The 23,690-nt window shown below is 38.9% G+C and overlaps 3 protein-coding genes across 35 annotated transcripts in view; 2 read left to right on the top strand and 1 right to left on the bottom strand.

Moving 5' to 3' along the window:
* LOC127964893 (NACHT, LRR and PYD domains-containing protein 12-like) overlaps positions 1-988 on the top strand; it is a 97,135-nt gene extending 96,147 nt beyond the window's left edge. The window contains exon 10 of the mRNA XM_052565378.1: positions 541-988. Coding sequence (XP_052421338.1) covers positions 541-542 — 2 coding nt within the window. The 3' untranslated portion in view covers positions 543-988. The remainder of the gene's footprint in view (positions 1-540) is intronic.
* Positions 1-23,690, bottom strand: part of LOC127964942 (uncharacterized) — a 171,511-nt gene that overhangs the window by 55,570 nt on the left and 92,251 nt on the right. The gene's annotated exons all lie outside the window — the stretch shown is intronic.
* The window catches only part of LOC127964887 (NACHT, LRR and PYD domains-containing protein 12), a 397,699-nt gene continuing 384,616 nt past the window's right edge, over positions 10,608-23,690 (top strand). For 5 of the 29 annotated variants that reach the window (XM_052565349.1, XM_052565346.1, XM_052565348.1 and 2 more), the window contains exons 1-3: positions 10,620-10,713; positions 13,828-13,961; positions 16,537-16,650. In XM_052565349.1, the coding sequence (XP_052421309.1) occupies positions 13,849-13,961; positions 16,537-16,650 (227 nt within the window). In that variant the 5' untranslated portion in view covers positions 10,620-10,713; positions 13,828-13,848. Of the gene's footprint in view, positions 10,714-11,648; positions 11,794-13,827; positions 13,962-16,536; positions 16,651-23,690 lie in introns of those variants that run through there. The other 24 variants (XM_052565359.1, XM_052565350.1, XM_052565339.1 and 21 more) reach the window with 12 other exon arrangements.

Below are 23,690 nucleotides of genomic sequence, written 5' to 3'. Positions count from 1 at the left end.
GTAAGATTACATTTGTTTGAATGCATTATTGAGAAAGCGTCTGAGTGTGAATAATTAAGTGTTGTAGTAGTCTACGTGTTTAAATCATGCTTTCAGCTGAAAATATTCAGTATTTAGAAGAATCAAACATCCTTGAGAACTATAACTTCCCGCTCATGTCCATATCGCCGTCATAGCCTTCACATTCTTTCTGATTTGAGTGATCCTTATCTATCAAGCTAGCTAAATATGTTTAACATGTGATTTCTTGCTAAATATCCAGTTATATTACGGGCTGTTGGCATGAATTGTACTCGTGACGGAGCGGTGCTGGAGCGCTCTTGGAGCGAGTGAAAACCACGACGCTCCGACTTTTAAAAGATCTGCTCCTCGCTCCAGTCAAAATCACATGCTCCACTCCGCGCTCCGCTCACATACTCTGATTCATATCTCTGACTGTAATATGAATATACTGTGTGTTTCTGAGCTGGATCTGCTGATGTGATGTGACAGCAGTAATGTCTCATACTCATATCTGACTGTCTGTGTGTTTTATTGTAGGACTCTCAGTATTCAGACGTCAGTTCAGTTTCCTCAGGATCAGCTGATGGTGAATAAGAGCCGCTACAGGAATCAGTGATGTGAAGTTAAATGAATGCATGGAAGTGTAATGTGTGGAGCAGTGTTGATGAACAGAAGAAACAAGCTTCAAGGAAACTAAACTAATTCAGCAAAAAAACGTTTTTATCCAAAGGACATTAAGAAAATAGTTGATCTGTTTATACAGCACTGAAAACCAAGAAAATCAATGTGATATTTTCAGTGATGAGCTTATATCCTGAGCTGTCCAGATTTAATATAGATCATCATAACTGTGTATCCTGAAATTCAGAAATAGAAAACTTATCACTTGTACATTTTTCTTATATTTTAATCCAGTCTAACATTTGAGTTTGTAACCTTTGCATATATGTGTTTATTTCTATTAAAATATGTATCATTTCGAGAAGAGGGGCGTCCACTTGATATCATCATGAGAAATGTGTGTCCTGCTGTATCTTGATTTAAATACAACTCAAAACTTTTTTTTTTCATTGGCACGGTATGAAAACATATAAATACATAGTAAATGTAAAAGTACCTATTCAAATAAAATGAGAAAGCACAATATCAATTAGAAATGAAATACAGAATATAGACTTAAAATTCACCAAATAAATAAAACTGCGAAAAGAAATGTAATTGTTTGATCAAAATGATTGCTACTGACAATAGTAGGAACTGGATATTGTTGGTTCAGCTGTGTTTGATTAGGGTTGGAGCCAGTGAAAACTTTTTGATTTGAAGTTCAAGGTAAATTGTACTTTATTTTGTGTGTCAGGAAACATGCAAGTATCTTCTGCTGCATCCAAAAGGTTTTCACGCCCCGGCTCTTAATGCATTGTGTTTCCTTCAGGAGCATCAGTGAGTATGAATCTTCTGTAATAGTTGTGTTTGAGTCTTTCAGTTGTCTTCAGTGTGAAAAGATGGATCTTAAAATCATACAGTCACTGCTGGAAAGAGTTCAGATACGCAAAAGATGCTGGAAAACTGAAGAATCTGCAGGAGCTGGAGGATTTTTATTATTTTTAAACGTAATCATCTATTATATAAAATATCTTACTCGGGTCAGTACTAAAAAAATACCATGCATTTTGTATGATCTCTTACTTTGTTAAAATGATTCACTATTTCTCAGATTCTGTAACATTCGTGTGCTGCTGTAAATATCAGCATCTGCAGCAGATTACAGCATATATTTGCTGTGTTTGATTCTTTAAATCTTCCTTTTAAACATGTCTAATAAGGCTTTCAAAACAAAACTATTCTAATGCAAAAATGCTGATGAATTTGAAATGATTATGGGGATTTGTTTCTAATTGTTTAAGCAACGTAATTAATTATATATGGTTAGTAAACATTATTTTAAACATGCACTTTTTTTCAAAGATAGTAGTGTTATTTTATTGCTTTGCAGAAACGTTCATTAGTAATATTTCACTCGATGTGTCTCTTGTGTCCTCGGGAGAGAAGACAAAAGCATCCCGCCAACTGAAATTATGTCTTTTAAATTCCAATATTATTAGAAAATGTATTATATTTAAGAACAAAACTCAAATTAGGTTTTTCAGCTCTAGTGTCTAATACACTGAGTTCCAGTTAATCTCAAAGAGAGTTTCAATGTGGTTTACTGGAGCACTAGTGTGATCTTAATTTTATAAAATTATTATAATCACAACTATTCATTTTACAATCCTGCATTTTATTCAGACTAAAATATTTATTTATTTTTTTCCTCAAATGGCTTTTGCACATAACATTAATACAAAACTATCTGAATTTTTGATTGTGTAAATTTTAATTATAAACAAGTGTAATTTAACAAAAATGAATATTATATGTGATTTCAAACAGTTTTTAATTAGATTTAGATTTTTTTGTTTGTTTTTTCACTTTAATATTTAACATTTGAAATTTAACACAATGGATTTTTAAGGCAAAGTTTTCTAGACATGTATTTTCAACAGATTTTTTTGTTCTGAATTCTTTAGACTGCAAATATCCAGTTTTTAAAAATACAGCTTTGAGTTTTCAAAACGAAGAAGAAATTCGGAACATCAAATCAAATTTTCTAAAATTCAAAGCGCAGAAATTCAGATCGTACAGAAAGAAGGTCAGAGGTCATTCACAGGGAGATCATCTCCGAAAAGAACGAAGGGTTTTGTCCAATCACAGAGCTGCAGCAGATTTCTGGCGCGAGCGTCCGGCTCAGGAGCTCATTCTTCTGCTGATCATGAATCCAGAGGTAAGTGATTTTTAAGCATTTATGGTTTATATTTAGATATTATGCTAGCATTCCCAGCATGTGACACATTAGTCTAAGCGGTCTCTGGTGTTTGTTTTAAAGTATATTTGGTGTAAAAGTAGCATCACCGTGTCTATACGGGACGGCAACAGCTTGAAGTGACAAAGCGTCCTGTAAAGAGCTCGGACTCTGTCAGAAATAGAACAGGAATCCGTTTGCTGTTGGAGATTTCACATTCAGTGTAGACACTATCACTGATTATAATCCACAGGTTCTTCTGTCTTCAGTCTGGACGAGGTGTGAGCGTCATAACTCCAGGGACGGATGAACACACGGCTCTACTGGACACGTACTCGGAGAACTAGACCAGAGGGACCCCGCCGAAATACTGCTGCTCCATTATAGTAATGTAGTAGCAACTAAGCTGCTATATACCACATACATATAATATAATAAAATTCAAAAAGCAAGACAAGCACAAGAGATGCAATTAAGTTTAATTTATAGTGCCTTTTTTCATAACTTCACTGCATTTGTTTATTAGTACTGGAAACTTGCTTTTTTCACAGAAATGATGGCTGTAATTGAAGAAAGATTATTTGAGGGAGAGAGCACTGGGAAAAATCTGAAGTATTCAATTACAGACTTTCAGAAGGACAATTTCAGGAAGGTTTATTATCATTACAGCTGGGTAAAATAATATTGATGTCTCAATTTTAATCGAACTAGTCTCATCTTTATAAACTGATTGGTAAATCCCAAGGATGGATCGTCTCTTTACAGCTGATGAATGAACCGAACATTATAGCACATCTCTCATCCATTAAACCTCAATAGTCTTTGTGCTTTGTTACTTTTGATAAGAAACAAAGTCTCAGATTTGATTTCTGTTCATCTTATCTTGAAATGTAACCAATAAATCTGACTGTGGTGCTCTCTATCTAATGCAGTGACGATCACGCAGTGTGTCTCAGTTCAACTGAAGCGACAGCATGCAGCACACTTGAAAGATCACGTCTTCCTCTGTTTTTAACACCAGTTACGGGCTACAGCGCCAAATAAACATGAATGAATGCCAAAGGGTCTGTAAACAGATACAGGACAATTTACTAACATGAATCCTGTCACATGTAATCGCTCAATCAGTGCTTCTAATTCAACTCAATTCAGATTTGTATATACATCTGTGTAGTGTATGTGTGTGTTACTCCTGGTTTTTATTTCTTTAGATTGAGACTGCAGACACTACAGCCTTGCTTGAGCTTTCTGAAAGAATCGTAGCATGTGGTACACAGGATCCTAACATGTGATGAAAGGAAGACATTGTCAGGTGTAGTATCTGTGATTCTGTCCATCTGACTCTCCTCCTTTCTCTTCAATCCACACATCAGGGTTAGATGTTTTTGGGACATTATACTCATTCGTAGACTCTCGTCTGCAGCTTTTTACAGGTTTTCCATTGTCATGAGAAATAATGAAATATCTGATGTCCCTGTCACTGTTTTAAGTGCGGTGGGTTCAGTGAAGCGCAGAGAGAATCACGGATTGTGAACTACTTGCAGGACTTCATTCAAAGCCTTGAAGATGAAGGAACATCATTACTCTTACTCTTAATACTTAAATTACATCAGTTCAACAACGGACCGGGCATCTGACCAGTCAGAGCAGAGAGGGCTTGTGGAAAAGACTGAAGATTTGGATCACTTCACACTTTTGAATATAAACTTGTTGTAGGAAACCTCTTAAACAATTGTAAAACAGTATATTAGGGGCACTTTAAAAATGTGAGGTATTGTCAGTCCAAGTTCAGAGACTGTTAACACAAGTAAGGTTGCAGACATAGATGTGTGTGTTTTCTGCAGAAGAAGGGAGCAGCAGTAAGGAGAGCAGGGTTGAAGATGACAGTGAACAGGTGATAAAACAAACTGCACTAAAGGAGATGCAGAACAAGACAAGATCACCGTCAGCAGTTTCATGCAGTGGATTACTGGTCAGGGACATGTCCCCATTACTTCTGCACATTTGATCCTGACTGTCAGCATTCGATATGGTCAGCATAGTTTCTGCTTGCCTCTAGTAAATGCATGTTCCTGTACTGTAACCTACACAGCAGCTAGAGACAAACACAGAGTTCCTCAGTCCCACTTTACATGTCCCTAAACCGACCTGTCTCTACCCCTGGATCTAGATCCATCTCCTCCAACTTTAAATATGTCTTAACCGAGCGTCTCTGCTCGCTGGATCTTGTGTGTTCTGCAGTGAGGGCTACTGACTAAGACAGCATTACCATTCCTCGTATCTCTCAGATCGCTCATTATTTGTGTGCATCATTCCAATCTGCCACAGCTGCTTGGGACTTCGATTGTCCTCTGAGGAGAGTGAATGATGATTCCAGGCTTCTGAACATGTGTCCAAGTCTGCCTGAAGTCTTGGGAGAAAAGTGTAGTGCACACTGAAAAGCTCCTCAATCACTGATCTGTCGAGCAATCCTTCTGCCTCCAGCGAGTGCAGCGTGTCTGAGGACTTGTTGGTGACCGTGATTCTGACATCACGCCAGAGACGCTCAATCCTGTTAGAAACAATACAGATTGAAATCCAAAAAAAAAGGTTGAAAAGCAAAGCAGTGAAAAATATTTTACTTATTATTAAATAATTGGTTACTTATGTGACATTGAAAAGCTACCTACAGATTTCTGAAGTTTCATTGAACTTCTTTTTACAAACAAAGAAGGAATTTAGTACAGTTAATGTGAGTGGGAACTATTAATTATGTGTTTGTTCGAATGGGATGCTTATCTGTGTTGTGTGCTGTGTTTTTAGGGAGTGCGTGAGTGGCCCTGTCCAAAATGAACACTTCATGTGCCCTCGCGTTCTTACGGACTTACAATAGCTGTCGCGTGCACGTGTCCGTTAAGTCGACGAGACCGTAGCGTAGAGTGTCCCATTTGTCATTTTAGCATTCAGAAGGTGCTCGCGTATGGAGGGTTTCTTGGGTCAGATTATAAACTAAAAGTCTAAACCTAAAAGTCTTATAACAAAACAAAAAATCTAAATTTGAAACTTAAAGTCTAAGTCGAAAATTAATTTGGTATTTAGGATTGGGCATTTGGTATTTAGGATAGGGCCTTTTGTATTTAGGTTTGGGCATTTTCTATTTAGGGTTGGGCATTTGGTAATTTAGCCATTTAGGATTTAGGATTGGGGATTTAATCATTTAGCCATTTAGGATTGAGGATTTGGGGATTTAAGATTGGCATTTGAAGATTGAGGATAGGGCATTTGAGGATTGAGGAGTGTATGCAAATTAGGAGGCGTGGCCCAAATACTGGAGGCTGGGTTTGAAATGGCTGGTGCGCAGAGGCACCTTATGGACAGCAGAGGGAGCTCCCAGTGCTTAGGAGCACACTGTAATGAAACCAAATGGAGCGAGTTATCGGCTTGAGCAAGGACTGTGTGATAACTTCAACTTAATGACAGCTTTTTAACATTTGTGGCCTCAAACACAAAGTCACCAGTGAAAGAAGTGCTATCGGTCTGATGACGAGAAAGCAGCAGACAGAGCAACAGGTAAGATGCTAACATTAGCTGCTAGTTATATAAGCTGATATTGCTAACATGCTTTAGTAGGGTATTATTATATTGGTACATGCTGTTTTGTTTTTTAAACTGCGGTTAACCCCTCTGACATTAGTAGATACACTCCTTTCACATTGCCACTAGATGGTCTTGTTTCTGTTTTTTTGTTTGTTTTTTTTTTTGCTATATAGCCTATATTTTATAAAGATTGTGAGAGAAAAGAAATTAGGCTGGTTCGACTTGAACCGGCACTGCACACTGTAAGACCGATCGGTTTATGACATCAAAGTACTGCGAGAGCAATTCAAAAGCATAAGGAGCGTCTACTCTTTTTGATGTCATATGTCGTGTGTGTATGTATATATACACTCACCTAAAGGATTATTAGGAACACCTGTTCAATTTCTCATTAATGCAATTATCTAATCAACCAATTACATGGCAGTTGCTTCAATGCATTTAGGGGTGTAGTCCTGGTCAAGACAATCTCCTGAACTCCAAACTAAATGCCAGAATGGGAAATAAAGGTGATTTAAGCAATTTTGAGGATGGCATGGTTGTTTTTGCCAGACGGGCCGGTCTGAGTATATACATACACACACGACATATGACATCAAAGAGAGTAGACGCTCCTTTTGCTTTTGAATCGCTCTTGCAGTACTTTGATGTCATAAACCGATCGGTCTTACAGTGTGCAGCACCGGTTCAAGTCGAACAAGCCTAATTTATTTTCTCTCACAATCTTTATAAAATATATATAGGCTATATAGCAAAAAAAAAAAACAGAAACAAGACCATCTAGTGGAAAATCTACTAATGTCAGAGGGGTTAACCGCATTTTTAAAAAAAACCAAACAGCATGTGCCAATATAATAATACCCTACTAAAGCATGTTAGCAATATCAGCTTATATAACTAGTAGTTAATGTTAGCATCTTACCTGCTGCACTGTCTGTTGCTTTCTCGTCATCAGACTGATAGCACTCCTTTCACTGGTGACTTTTTTTTTTGTTTTTTTTTGTTTGAGGCCACAAATGTTACAAAGCGGTCATTAAGTTGAAGTTATCACACAGTCCTCACTCAAGCCGATCACTCGCGCCGTTTGGTTTCATTACAGTGTGCTCCTTAACACTGGGAGCTCCCTCTGCTGTCCATAAGGTGCCTCTGCCCAGCCATTTCAAACCCAGCCTCCAGTATTTGGGCCACGCCTCCTAATTTGCATACACTCCTCAATCCTCAATCCTCAAATGCCCAATCCTAAATCCCCAAATCCCCAATCCTAAATCCTAAATGGCTAAATGACCAAATGCCCAACCCTAAATAGAAAATGCCCAATTCTAAATACCAAATTAATTATCGACTTGGACTTTAAGTTTCAAATTTAGACTTTTAGTTTTACACTTTTAGTTCATAATCTGACCCAATAAACCCTCCATAGTTGCAAGCGTCCCCTAGCGGCCGTTATGCGCCTCGATCCGCACTTCTGACCCGCACTGGCGCGAGCTCTAACACTCTTTACCGGACAGAAGTAAAAAGAAGTTAGATCTAGTAGTTACAGTTTAGCTGCTTCCCAGCTATTTAACATCAGTGTTAGAGACAGAACTGCTCATTCTTTTCAACAGAACTGAAGTTGCACATGATTTCCAATCGGTTTGGTTTGTTAAAATCATCTTACATTATGATACAGGACATTGCTGGCTTTATAGGAGAAGATGCCAGACTTTTGTGCAGTCTACAGATTCTCCAATCGCCGTCATCTCAAAACGAGAGCCCGTGGATCACCTTTCACCTGTAAGATATGACAATATTAGGATTATATTTGGGATAATGGTTAGTTACTCAGTGGATGTGTGTACAATACAGGTCCTGTTACACAGGAACAGCGAGGCTATGACATAATAGTATTACAAGATTGTTGTTGACCCAAAGCTTTTTACAAGTTTGTTTCCACAATCACAGAATGATTCTTTTCTTCAGGAGCGAGGACTTTGACAGAACGGGGCTGAATGTCCGGATTAAAGATGCTGTTGTGCCAAACATTTTTAACTTTCCAGCTCATCTTCAAAGGGTCTGTGTATCACTGACCAACAATAATTCAAGGTGTATAAGATTATATCAATATGTGATTAAATGTCACTTTAGTTTTAGTTTCTGAAAGTTATTTAATGTGTTGTTTATTACAGCAAATTGAAGACACTCTAAACGTCTTGACTTTATTTTAGCTGCTAGCAACAAGAAGCACAAGCACCTCTAGAAGAGCAGAAGACAACCTGTCAATGGACTTGCATCCCTGCTTTCTTGTGTCCTGGTTTGGCAAATAATAATAATAATAATACAGTATTTGCTTTTGAAGGTTCCTCTCTGTCCTGGGCTTCATCATAAACACTGACATGTTTAAGACCAGGATTCTGCTTCTACACCAAGAGGTTTCCACACTGGAAGCCTTTTATTGTCAGTGTGCATTTTGAGTAACCAAAAGTCCTATGGGGAGTTTCCATGGGGCATTTTACAAAACACATGAGCATATCTTGGCAAATAAATGGTCTAAAGCAGTTCTATTTCTTTCTCTATTGATCTTCTTTTGCACACAGCTTCACACGACCTGGTGCTTGGGCTCAGTTGTGTTTCTAAAGTCATATCAAGAGACCTAGAGGCTGAAATGTGTTCAGCTGAGATGCTTATCCGGCAGAAAGAAAAAAAATATATTCTAGTCTCTATAACTCTGTGCCAGTACTTCACACAATTATTCTGATTGTTTCCTAAGAAACTACAGGGTCTCAGCTTTCTAAAGAGGTCAGGCGTTTGATAGTAGACAAACATATCTGAGAACAGTGATCACTGAAGTAGACACAGTGTAATGTAGAGGAGAAAAGCCTAGTAAATGACCCAACCCTGAAGAAGTTCAAATAAACATGTATTAATTCAAACTTATAATAATAAAATAATTTATACACTTATTTTATTATAATAGTAATATTCATATTATAAAAGTATATATTCTGTACACTGAGTTTTAGTAGCCTATATATTGACTTAACATAAAAACCTCATGCGTGTGTGTATTCATTGCACCTACCTGTTCTTTTCAATATTATTTTCATATGGAAGTCCATGGTTATTATTATAAGTATTCAGTGTCATAAGTACATCTCTAACGTTTATCTGTTTTCACATCACGGTCGCACTAGATTTGTCCCAAATGTGATTTCTAGTGAGTTCTGCTGGAAACATGAGACACTGGAGACAGATGATCCTCAAAACTGTGTAAATGCAATGAGAACTCGGTCCAAACATGAATAATGACAGCTTTTTAGAAAACAATTACATCTGTTTTCATGATTGTGTGATTTATGAACTGTAATCTACAAATAATGAAACAATTGATTGTCTGTATAATTTGTGTTCTTTTATTAATTTGTAGTGCTTTTTTGGTGTGTTTTTATGCAGAGCTAGTCCAACTGAACACAACAAACTTTTACTTTTTTATTATTCACACATATTAAATTCATTAAAAGTGAAGCTACAAAACTGGCCCCAGATCAGTTAAAAGCATATCAGACACTAACAGCTTTAAATTCCAGCTGCGCAGATGGGAACGCTTTCACACTGCTTTTCTGTGACATTAGTGAAGTAATTTACTCTATTTACTTTCATGAAATTTAATGTAATGTAATTCTGAAAAAAAAATGTGAATTTTGGTGTTGTGGTAATGTTATTATTAATGTTATAATACCAAAGACCATATACAAGGAATGAAAACATAGAGATCCACCTTGGAAAAAACTAAACCAAAGTGTCCATTAAAAAGCAGAAGAGAGATGATTAAGATACAGACAAACAGGGAAGAAAATATTACAATACAAAATATATATTTACTAGACACAACATTTAAAGACACATGGTTATGAATAAAATAAGCACATATATATTTGAGATATGTAGTTGAAATATATTAAATGTATATTAATTGCAAAAAGCTTTAATTTAGAAAGAATTGAATTGAAACAAATCATAACTTACAATTGAAGGAGGTGTGTATGAAACAGTATTTTTCTTCATGAGACTCGATCAGTAGAATGTAATTGAGGACGCGTTATGTCACACACTCCAGTGCAGCAGGTGGCGCTAAATACGTTTAACGATAGACTGACAGCAGACAGATGAAAGCAGACAAATGGGCGGGGTTTGTATGTTGTTGACACCTGAGGTCTCTTGCGCATGCGCGGTCTGCATTACGAGGACATGCCTTAGTGTTGAAATCGAAAGTAAAGTAAGTTGGAAGTCTTAAAAACCGGCATAAAAAAAACATTACGGTAAGTTCAGTTATTAGCTTTTGATTCCATGTCATATTATTGTACAATGTTTTCGTTTTTTACGTTGTTTTCATACTAAACTCGATCTTTAAACCGTTGTAGTGAGTTGTGACGAATGTAAAATTAGATAATCGGAAGTTCACCTTCAGGATTATAATAATATCAAGTGATTCTTTTAGTTGAGATTAATTAACGGATTCTTTACAAATGAATATGCAAAGGTGAGTGTTCAAGTTGAATGATAAGCAGGATTTTATTTTTGGCAGGTGTCACAGTTGAACTGGTGTCCGTGTTAAGATGTGACTTCTGCGTCGTCGTATGTAAAAGATCGTTTCGTCTACAATTAATCTTTCGCACTACATGATGCTGCATGATTGTAAAGAGCATCACTTATAGACTGAGTTGAATTCATCTAGAAAACAGCTCTGGTTTCAGCAGCTCTCGTCCAATATCGTCAAACCACATACAGGTGTGTCACACAAACACATCACGTGATCTTGGGAGCGCGCTCTGCAGGTAGAACCGGTAACGTGACTTTCTGCTTCAGGAAACACTTCAGATCAAAAACAACATCTGAACCTTCATCGATGAGAAGACGCCATGAAATATCACTCATCATGGTCAGTTTCCAAGTGAGGAACATTGTTAGCTGATCAATTCTTAATTGCTGACCTACTACTGAATTTCATCTGAAAATAAGCAGAAATGAACCTGGACATCAGATTATTGAACAAATGAGTTTTAAAAGGAAATAAAAGCTCAAATATGAGGCCTGTTTGAGCGACAGATGAAACATATTTGGTATTTCTGATCTCTGCAGATTATTGTTTTTGATTATTTAAAATTTTAACCAAACTATGTTACAGACTTTTTACTAAGACCCTAAATAATCATATAAACTTGTGTGAAATGGGCATCTGATGACCTCTTTAAGCTTTCTCCTTTCTCTGGAAGGAACAGACGCATGTTTGCTGACACATGATCACACACTGATCTCCTGAAATATTCAGACTGTGACTGAAGTGTAGAGCTGATGATTTTATCATCTTCCTCATCACAATTCTCTGAATTATTTAAAGTGTAATGGATATTCTGTTGTATAATAATAATTGAAGAGTTAATGGATATATTGTCATGTATGATTAGTTAAAGGGTTAGTTCACTCAATAATCAAGATTATGTCATTAATGACTCACCCTCATGTCGTTCCAAACCCGTAAGACCTCTGTTTATCTTCTGAACACAGTTTAAGATATTTTAGATTTAGTCCGAGAGCTCTCAGTCCCTCCTTTGAAACTGCGTGCATGGTCTACTGTCCATGTCCAGAAAGGTAAGAAAAACATCATCAGAGTAGTCCATGTGACATCAGAGGGTCAGTTCGAATTTTTTGAAGCATCGATAATACATTTTGGTCCAAAAATAGTGAAAACTACGACTTTATTCAGCATTGTCTTCTCTTCCATGTCTGTTGTGTGAGAGTTCAAAACACTGCAGTTTGTGTTATCCAGTTCGCGAACGAATCATTAGATGTAACCGGATCCTCTTGAACCAGTTCACCAAATCGAACTGAATTGTATGAAATGGATCTCGTCTCCAATAAGCATTATTCCGCAAATGGCTTAAGCTGTTAACTTTTTTTTTAATGTGGCTGATACTCCCTCTGAGTTAAAAAAAAACAATATCCCGGAGTAATTCTTTTACTCAAACAGTACAGTGACTGAACTGCTGTGAAGAGAGAACTGAAGATGAACACAGAGCCAAGCCAGATAACGAACAAAAGATTGACTCGTTCTCGAGTCAAGAACCGGTTGCATCGGTTTTCGGATCACCAGTAGTGGTGGGAAGTTCGGTTCTTTTCCGCGAACCGATTCTTTTCAGCCATTTCGATTTAATAACCCGGTTGAAGAAAACTGTTCACCGGTTCTTTTGCGCTCTACGTAATGACGTCATTGGCGATTATTGCCCTTCATTCAAGCCTTCGGTTTACCCGCGCTCATAACATTAACACAGAATCAGTTCAGAATCAATCAGCAAAAGAACCAGTTCATTTCAGACGCAACCAGTTAAGTTCAGGCGCTCTGTGTGTCAGTCTGCTTCACACTGAATCACACATGCGCAGTATTATCAGCTCTGAGTTAAAACAAACCAATATCCCAGAGTAATTAATGTACTCAAACAGTACACTGTCTGAACTGCTGTGAAGAGAGAACTGAAGATGAACACAGAGCCGAGCCAGATAATGAACAAAAGATTGACTCGAGGAGCTGATGATACTACGCATGTGTGATTCAGCGTGAAGCAGAATGAGAGACAGAGCATCTGAACCAAACTGATTCTTTTGGTGATTGATTCTGAACTGATTCTGTGCTGGTGTTATGAGCGCGGGTAAACCGAAGGCTTGAATCAAGGGCAATCAAGAACCGAACTTGCCATCACTACTGTTGATCCGTCAACCGATGCAACCGGTTCTTGACTCGAGAACGAGTCAATTGTTCGTTGGTTATCTGGCTCGGCTCGGCGTTCATCTTCAGTTCTCTCTTCACAGCAGTTCAGTCAGTGTTCTGACTTTGTTTTAACTCAGAGGGAGTATCAGCCACATTAAAAAAAAGTTAACAGCTTAAGTCATTTGTGGATTAATGCGTATTGGAGACGAGAACCATTTTAAATAATTCAGTTCGATTTCATGACCTGGTTCAAGAAGATCCGGTTACATTGAGTGATTAGTTCGCGAACCAGATATCACTAAACTGCAATGTTTTGAATAGTCTCACAACAGACCCGGAAGAGAAGACAATGCTGAATAAAGTCGTAGTTTTTACTATTTTTAAACCCAAATGTATTTTCGATGCTTAAAAAAATTCTAACTGACCCTCTGACGTCACATGAATTACTTTGATGATGTTTTGATTATGTACCTTTCTGGACATGGACAGTATACCGTACACACAGTTTCAATGGAGGGACTGAGAGCCCTCGGACTAAATCTAAAATATCTTAAACTGTGTTCCGAAGATGAACGGAGGTCTCACGAGTTTGGAACGACATGAGGGTGAGTTATTAATGACATGATTTTGATTATTGGGTGAACCAACCCTTTATGTGTTTCATATACAGGCCTTGTGTCAGTCTGTCATTATGGAGATCAGAGAGAGAACTTCATCTCCAGATCACACCAGAGAGTCTCTGAAGAGCCACAGATACATGAATCCTCCTGAATCCAGTGATGATCCAGTGACCTCTGACCTCAGGTGAGATATGATCCAGTGACCTTTGACCACAGGTGAAATATTAGCCCTACAGTTATGGCATATAGTGATATTTAAACCTGAAACATGTACAAAGACTAGACAGTAGTAGCAGTAGTTCTAGTGTTTTATCATGAAGAACAGTTAATAACACTAGTGTTGCCAAAAGACCCAGTACTTCAGTACAAAGTCGGTACAAAAAAAAATGTAAATGTCACGGTACCAGGTAGAGGTCGACCAATATATCGGGCTGATATTTGTCATTTTTTAATATATCAGCATCGGCCGATTTCCATGTTTAGTAGCGCTGATTTAAAGTCAGGCACGTCGGCGGGCAGTCCCATGTTATTGGTGCGGTGGAAAGTGCTGCTGCTGCTTGTGAAGGACCCCAAGCCAAAAGTTTTGCAAGATTCAACAACAGTCCTGGGAGATAAATGTAGTCAGAGAATTTCATTCTGTAAATGGGGTGGAGAAGTTGTCAGCTCTCACAAACACTGCAGCGTGATTCAGGGCTCCGTTACTCCGCCGCTCACAGACAGCACCGCGGAGAGACAGCTGTCCTGGAGCTGCCCAGAATGGTGAATCACATTTGTTCGGAAGCATGGTTTGATGCAGACAATAACCAGGTTTCCATCCAACTCATTTGTATTTAGGGATGTCAATATTCAATAATTTCCATGATCGATTGTTGTTTAAATTAACGATCAATTAATAACCTTAATGCTGCAAAATGCGTCTGCAGTGGTATTATTATTATGTGCAAAAGCCACTTGGAAAAAAGCTTTCTCACCCGAATTAAAGGGGTTTTGGTCTGAATAAAATGCTAGTATCAGGACAGTAAAATGAATAGATGTGATTATGATCATTTGATAAAATGAAGAGAGTGCGGCATACGTTTGAGATCATTTTACTTCGTTGACTGTTTCCCATCAAGGAGACCGCTGAATGCGCCTCTTTAAATGGTTTCGTGGTGCTCGTTGTTGTATTTTAAAACGCAATTGCAATGTTTTCAAATGACACTATAGTAGTGGTGCACCAGATCATCATTGATCCGTGATCCGTTCGGATCAATATCTTCGGTTCAGCACACACATGACCCACAGATTGATTTATGAAAAAAAAGTTGCGCATGTTCTGTTCACACTCAGTGGTCATGGCGAGCGGAGAAACGGAGGAGCTTGCATAATTTAAATACACTGTATGGGAGCATTTTGGCTTCCCTGTCAGATATAATGATGAAGGAAAGAGGTTAGAGCGTAAAAGTGTGACGGTGTGTAGGCACTGTGCAACAAGAAAGCCATATGACAGTGGAAACTCATCTAGCATGGCCACGCGTTCGAAACGACATCACCCAGGTGTTTCACTGACAGGAGTGAAAACGAAGGCCGCTCAACAACCTCTTATCACCGCGGCCATTAAGCAGCTCTTTGTTGCACAATCAGACCGGGCTAAAGCCATCACAAACGCTATCGGGGTGTTTATAGGTGCAGACATGAGGCCATATTCGGTTGTGCAAAACGAGGGCTTTGAAAACATGCTAAAAGTGCTTGAGCCACGTTACTACATCCCGTTGTGCACCCACTTCAGCGAAAAGATTGTGCCAGATCTTTATGAACAGGAGAAGAAAAAAGTGGATGAACTATCCCGAGCATCCTCTGTTGTGCTCACGACAGACGGGTGGACGTCCAGGGGGACGGAGAACTATGTGACGATAACTGCTCACCATCACAGCAGACTGGGAGATGAGAAGTCTGGCTATTATGTTAAAAAGAAGATATTATGCCAGTTGCACTTTGTTGATTTCATATATTTTAATTTAATAATAAAACAACATTTTTAAAGAAATAAATCACACAATATTTCTTCCTTGTTTTAATTTTAATAGCAAATCCTCTTTATTTACCAAAAAAATTAATGTTTAAATTTCATTAATTAAAAGACAAATTAAATTTGGGTGAAACTTGTTTACTTGTTTTTCATAATTATATTACTTGTAGAAAAACTTTAAACACAATTGTAAATTAGTATTAAGAATGGCATTGGTTTTATTTTTAGTGATAAAAAGTGTTTTTTTTTAAATAAGCATATTTTTGTGTTTTGCTTTAGTACCGAAATTGGTACCGAGAACCGTGGATTTTCACTGGTATCGGTACCGAATACTGAAATTTTGGTACTGTGACAACACTAAATAACACACTTACCCAGAAGTGGAGCTCAGAATCAGTTTATAGTAGTTTGACTGCTTTATAATAGCCTTGTAGAGCTGTCTCTCATATAGACACTGGGTTTTTCCTCAAGATAAATTTAGTTTGAACTATTTGTTTGGATGCTTGACCCCTGTATGACTGAGAGTGTGGGTCAGAAAACCTCACAGCATTGCTAAGAGAGTGTTTATTAGTGGAAGACAAACTGTCTTCTGCTGGCAAACCATTCACACATGTGGAGAAGGCGTCCGGATCAGATGATCATGATGTAAATGTGTTTTGGCGTCACATCTGACTGATGCTGCAGATTCTCACTTTCTGTCATCATCACTGTTTACAGCAAAAGAGTGTGATATTTCTGTGTGTTTTCTCAGGATCTGCAGTCAGAGATCTTCATCTCCTGATCACAGCTCTGTGTCTCTGAAGAGTGACAGATCCATGCTTAATCCTCCTAAACTCAGTGATGAAGCAGTGACCTCTGACCCCAGGTGAGGATAATCGTGTGGTGATATTTCACATAAAAGATGTGCATAAAGTCCACGAGAGAAAATCATAATCAGAATCTGCTTTATCAAGTATGTGCAGACACACAAAGAATTTGTTGTGGTTTCATTCAGCCGCCTGACTGCGGGTGTTGCTGTTGGACAGTGTTTTCTCTGCTTCCTGTTGGCCTACTGGCCTTGCTGGCCTTGCTGCAGCTGATCATAGCTCCGTGTAGCTGTTTTTCTCTAGAATCTTACTATCACTCTCTGTTGTTTAAAGTGATAAAATATAACTTAATTCACACCATATTTCTGATATTATCGATCAATCTTATCAGATTAATTTTGATCATTCACTTTTATTTTATATCCATGAGTTCACCTGCATTGCGTTAGAACTCGTTAGCTTGTCATTAGCGTTTTCATTCAAACGTATCGCTGTTTTCTTTTCTCCTCTCCTCTCTCTCGCTCCAGTTTTTCACAAATTCATCAAACAACTGTGGTAAGAATATTTCATCAATGGCTTCTCCTGCTATTGTTATTTGCACCTCTTGCCACATCTACACTCTATCTATCTCTGTCGCCGATGAAGGATTCGCATGTGATAAATGCAGGGAAATAGTTAGGCTGACAGAGAAGATCTCAGAATTAGAGACACGCATCCAAACTTTAATTGAGAACAGTAAGACTGTGAGCGCTTGACATCTTGGCAAATTTAAAAGTGCTGGCTAATGCTAAACGTAAATACAGTAAGATTGTTATTCATGCCGGCGCTAATGATGTTTGACTTCGCCAGTCGGAGATCACTAGAAATAACATTAAAGAGGTGTGTGAACTTGCAAGCACGATGTCAGACATTGTAATATGCTCTGGTCCCCTCCCTGCTTACCGTGGTGATGAGATGCATAGCAGATTGTCATCACTCAATGGCTGGATGTCTAAGTGGTGCCCACAGCATAATATAGGTTTCATAGACAATTGGACGAGCTTTTAGGGCAGACCTGACCTGTTCAAAAGAGATGGTCTTCATCCCTCCTGGGGTGGCGCCGCTCTTCTCTCTAGAAATATGGCAAATTGTCTTAGTTTACACTTGACTAACTGGGGCCCAGGTCAGGAAGCAGACAGACTGGCTAAACCGACCGTCTGCTAGCTGCCTCCCGTCACAGAGGTCAGTTAATTCTCAGCACATAGAGACTCTTTCACCTAGATATCACACTATAGAGACTGTGTCTGTTCCCCGAACTAGAAAATACAAAAAACATCCAAACCAAGTTAAGATTAACAATTTAATTGAGGTTCAACAAATAAAAAACAGATGCAATACGGATAAACAAATGATAAAGATTGGCTTATTGAATATCAGATCCCTTTCTACTAAAACACTTTTTGTAAATAATATGATCACTGATAATAATCTAGATGTGCTCTGTTTGACAGAAACCTGACTAAAATCTGATGATTGCATTATTTTAAATGAGTCCACCCCCCAATATAACTGTTATAAACACGAGCCACGTCTAAAAGGCAAAGGGGGATGTGTTGCTTCAATTTATAACATAATTTTCAGGATTTCTCAGAGGGCAGGCTTCAAGTATAACTTGTTTGAAGTAATGGTTCTTCATATAACATTATCCAGAGAAACCAATGTTAATGATAAATCCCCTGTTATGTTTGTACTGGCTACTGTATACAGGCTACCAGGGCACCATACAGACTTTATTAAAGAGTTTGGTGATTTTACATCTGAATTAGTTCTGGCTGCAGATAAAGTTTTAATAGTTGGTGATTTTAATATCCATGGTGATAATGAAAAAGATTCTCTGGGATCAGCATTTATAGACATTCTGAACTCTATTGGGGTTAGACAACATGTTTCAGGACCTACTCATTGTCGAAATCATACTCTAGATTTAAAACTGTCACATGGAATTGATGTTGATAGTGTTGAAATTATGCAGCCAAGTATGATATCTCAGATCATTATTTAGTTTTTTGCAAACTTCATATAGCCAAAATTGTAAATTCTACTTCTTGTTACAAGTATCGAAGAACCATCACTTCTACCACAAAATACTTTGTATTTGTATTTTATCCGAATTCCTTAGCATATCCAAAACCTCAGAACAACTTAATGATGTAACAGAAACTATGGACTTTCTCTTTTCTAGCATTTTAAATGCAGTTGCTTCTTTACGCTTAAGGAAGGTTAAGGAAACAAACATAACACCCCGTATTTATTCAATACAGTGGCTAAATTAAAGAAAAATAAAGCCTCAACAAGTGTTGACATTTCCCAACATCACAGCAGTAATGACTTTATGAACCATTTTACTTTTAAAATCGAAACTATTAGAGATAAAATTGCAACCATTCAGCTGTCAGCTGCAGTGTCGCATCAGACAGTGCACTATAGACCCCCTAAGGAACAGTTCCACTCATTCTCTACTATAGGAGAGGAAGAATGATATAAACTTGTTAAATCATCTAAACCAACAACATGTATGTTAGACCCTATACCATCTAAGCTCCTAAAAGAGGTGCTTCCAGAAGTCATAGATCCTCTTCTGACTATTGTTAATTCCTCATTGTCATTAGGATATGTCCCCAAAACCTTCAAACTGGCTGTTATTAAGCCCCTAATCAAAAAACCACAACTTGACCCCAAAGAACTAGTTAATTATAGACCGATCTCGAATCTCCCTTTTCCGTCCAAGATAATAGAAAAGGTAGTATCATCACAATTATATTCCTTGGTATCTGTGAGGATTTCCAGTCAGGATTTAGTACTGAGACTGCTCTCCTTAGAGTTACAAATGACCTGCTCTTATTATCTGATCGTGGTTGTATCTCCCTCACAAGTGCAGTATGGAGTACCTCAAGGCTCAGTACTAAACATGGTGTTAGCTGTCACTGTTATGCTGATGATACTCAGCTCTATATTTCTTCGTGGCCCGGTGAAACACACCACTTTGAAAAACGAATAGAATGCATAGTAGATCTGCCTATGTATTTACATAGTAGTTGAGAAAGAGGCAGTAATTAGAGATGGAGAATGAATTATAGAACGCAGGTAATGATTCATGTGTTAGTTTTTTAAGCTGGAGATGGTATTTGATGAAGGAAGTAAAGCCTCTGCTAAGCCATTATCATGATATAGTCGATGTGAGTGTCTCACTTCAGGTGCTGAGAGATAGTGGTGTCCAGGAACCTTAATGAGTTGACTATTGTTACAGAGCTGTCTATGTGATGAGTGGAGGGAGAGCCTTTTCACACTGAAGACAACTGAGGGTCTCAAACACAACTATTATAGTAGGTTAAGTTAGAAGTTAGAAAGTTAAGTTAGATTTACCCTGAACTTCAAATTTAAAAAGGTTTAACCCCCAGCTCTTAATGCATGGTTTTATCTTCTGGAGCATCAGTGATTGTTTGAACCTTCTGTAATAGTTGTGTTTGAGTCCCTCAGTTGTCTTCACTGTGAAAAGATGGATCTCAAAATCACACAGTCACTGCTGGAAAGGGTTCAAATACACACAAATGCTGGAAAACCAAGGAATTTGTGGGAGCTGATGGATTTTTCTGAAGAACAGCAGGCAGTTTAACTGTTCAGGACAAACAAGAGACTCATGAACAACTATCACTAAACACAAACACACAGCTGTGGATCATTCAGCTAACAACACAGTATTGAGTGAGTCGAGGGGATGTAAACTATTAAACAGGGTCATTTTTTATAACTTCAACTATTTTTCTCTTGTGGATTATATGTAAACATCTTTTATGTGAATATTCTTTATCAGAGCATTATTGAGGCAGAAAAACTGAAACAAGTGGGGAATAAAACATGAATTTGATTTAAACAATAGATCTACATAATATTCATATATGAAGTTCATAGATGAAATAGTGTATTAGTCCTACAGTTATGGCATACAGTGATATTTAAACCTGAAACGTACATAGACTAGACAGTAGTGTGTTGGGATGTACTACATTACCCATAAGGCATTTGGGTGTATGACGTAATGTAAGAGGCGACTTCACTGGAGAGTGTGTCGCAGATGTTTACTGACTTCCACGTGTCGGATGTGTTAACTGTTGCTCATAATAAACCGTAACCGATAAGAGCCATACACTTGTGTGCCTGTGTATGTGACATGGTGTCAGAAGTGCGTCGTACCCGCTTCACTAAATAAACGACGATGTCAATGTTTCAAGCTCCGGAGTCGTTTGACTTCAGCCAGCCCTCCGCATGGCCTCTGTGGATCCAACGCTTTGCACGATTTCGGATCGCTACTAAGTTGGACAAAGAGGAAGGTGATGTGCAAGTTAACTCACTGCTTTACGCCATGGGGACGGAGGCGGAGACAATATTCACCTCGTTTCGGTTCACAGAGGCTTTCCATTCCAGCGACTATAAGAAGGTAGTGGAAAAGTTTAACGACCATTTCATACCTCGCAGGAATGTTATACATGAACGCGCATGCTTTCATCAACGTATGCAAAAGACGGGTGAATCAGTGGAAGCTTTTGTGAGGGGATTATATGAGCTGGCGGAACATTGCGAGTTTGGAGCACAGAAAGACGAACACATTCGAGACAGACTGGTTATAGGGATAGCAGACCGGGGAGTGTCACAAAGGCTTCAGATGGAAAGCGAATTGACACTGGAGAGAGCAGTACAGATGGCCCGCCAGGCAGAGCTTATAAAAACACAAAACTCGGCTGTAGTGATGTCTGCGGAGGTGGTTGCGTTACAGCAGCGGTCCAGAGGAGTTAAACACTATAATGCTGGTAAGAGAACAAACAATACAGGACAGCAAAGTGATAAGCAGACAGGAGAGAAAATGTGTTCACGCTGCAATAGATGTCATAGGCCACGCGAGTGCCCCGCATATAATAAACAATGCCGCAAATGCAGGAGACTGGGACATTTTGCTGCTGCCTGTCAAAGTAAGGCTGTGAGAGCTGTACATTTGCAATATAAAGAAGAGGATGACAGTGAGGCTTATTTTCTTGGCAGCATCGAGAAAAGTGATTCAGAGTCTGATTGGCTGGTAAGTCTTCCAGTGTGCGGTAAAACGGTATCTTTCAAAATAGACACTGGGGCTGACATCACAATTATGTCCAAGGAGACGTACCAAGGGCTCCCACAGCGCCCCCCATTGACCAAAACGGAAATACAGCTTAACAGTCCTGGTGGCAATGTGGAAACAATAGGAAAATTCTTAGCTGAGACTAAAAGAAACACAAGTCGTCATCAGTTTTGGATTTATGTAGTGGATGGACGTTATACACACAACCTTCTCAGCAGAAGTGCAGCCTGTGCTATGAGATTAGTAGCCAGAGCAGATCACATTCATGCCGAACTTTTTGGAGAAATTGGCTGTCTGAACTGTAAACCAATAAAAATTGAACTTAAGCCAGATGTACAACCCTATAGCTTGGCTACACCAAGGAGGGTGCCCTTTCCCTTAATGCAAAAAGTAGATGAAGAGCTACAGAGGATGCAGTCTATGCAGATAATACGAGAAGTCACTCAGCCTACAGATTGGTGTGCCCCAATGGTCCCAGTAGTTAAGAAAAATGGGAAAGTCAGGATATGTGTAGACTTGAAGCGCCTCAACAAAGCTGTGAAGAGGGAAAAATTCATACTGCCCACTTTGGAGGATGTTGCCGTAAAACTGACAGGAGCTAAAGTTTTCTCAACGTTGGACGCTTCCTCAGGATTTTGGCAAATCCCGTTGGATTACAGTAGTTCAATACTCACAACATTTATCACTCCAAGAGGCAGATTTTGTTTCCAGAGACTTCCCTTTGGAATCACATCTGCTCCAGAAATCTTCCAGAGGGAAATGACCAAGCTACTGGAGGGACATGAAGGCTGTGTAGTAGTCATGGACGATGTTCTGGTGTATGGCAGAGACCAAGAGACACATGATAAGAATCTGGAGGCAGTTTTACAGACAATCCAGGAGTCTGGATTAAAGCTCAACAAGGACAAATGTCATTTTAGTAAGGAAGAAATCATTTTCTTTGGACACATAATTAGTGGCGATGGAGTAAAACCTGATCCAGACAAGGTGAAAGCAATTACAGACCTGCCATGCCCCAAAGACCTCACCCAACTCAGACAGGTATTAGGTATGGTCAATTACCTTGGAAAGTTTCTTCCAGACTTGTCGACGGTGCTGCACCCACTCAATGAATTGTTAAAGAAAGATTCTGCATGGCTGTGGGACACACAACAACAGCAGGCCTTTAACAACATAAAGACAATGCTGTCTTCAGCTCCGGTTTTAGCTTTTTATGACATCACAAAACCTACCATTGTGTCTGCAGATGCCAGCAGTTTCGGATTGGGCGCCACTCTTCTGCAAATCCATGATGATAAACTACTTCCGGTGGCTTTCTGCTCCAGAACCCTGTCAAGTGCTGAGTTAAAATACTCTCAAATCGAAAAGGAATGCCTCGCTGCTGTCTGGGCATGTGAGCGGCTTGCGTGTTATTTGCTGGGTCTTGCTGAGTTTACACTGCAAACGGACCATAAGCCATTGGTCCCCCTGATTAACACTTATGATCTGGACAAAACACCTCTGCGCTGTCAACGTCTGCTGATGCGCCTGATGCGTTTCAATGTCAAAGCAGTGCATGTCCCAGGAAAATCACTTGTCGTGGCCGATGCGCTCTCGCGCAACCCCTTAACTGGAACAGGAGTTCCTGATACTAAAGGTGATGTGCGCGCTTATGTGGAGGCTGTGATTCAAACTAAGCCAATATCAGAGGCAAAGCTGGACGCCATTCGTGAGGCCACATCCACAGACCCTACTATGAGGGAAGTAATGCGTTTCATTAATGAAGGCTGGCCACACCATGTGCCGTCGGAGCTTAAGGCTTACCATGCAGAACGGGCATCATTGTGCAGGGCCGAGGGTCTGCTTTTACATGGTGACAGGATTGTGGTTCCAACTGCACAACGGCGTGAGATTCTTGTTCGCTTGCACGAGGGTCACCTGGGACTAAATAAATGCAGAGAACGGGCCAAAATG

Source organism: Carassius gibelio, chromosome B9 (genome assembly GCF_023724105.1).
Source record: "Carassius gibelio isolate Cgi1373 ecotype wild population from Czech Republic chromosome B9, carGib1.2-hapl.c, whole genome shotgun sequence".
Taxonomy (NCBI): Eukaryota; Metazoa; Chordata; class Actinopteri; order Cypriniformes; family Cyprinidae; genus Carassius; species Carassius gibelio.
Note: the sequence above shows the minus strand (reverse complement) of the source record. Positions and strands in the feature narration are given on the sequence as shown.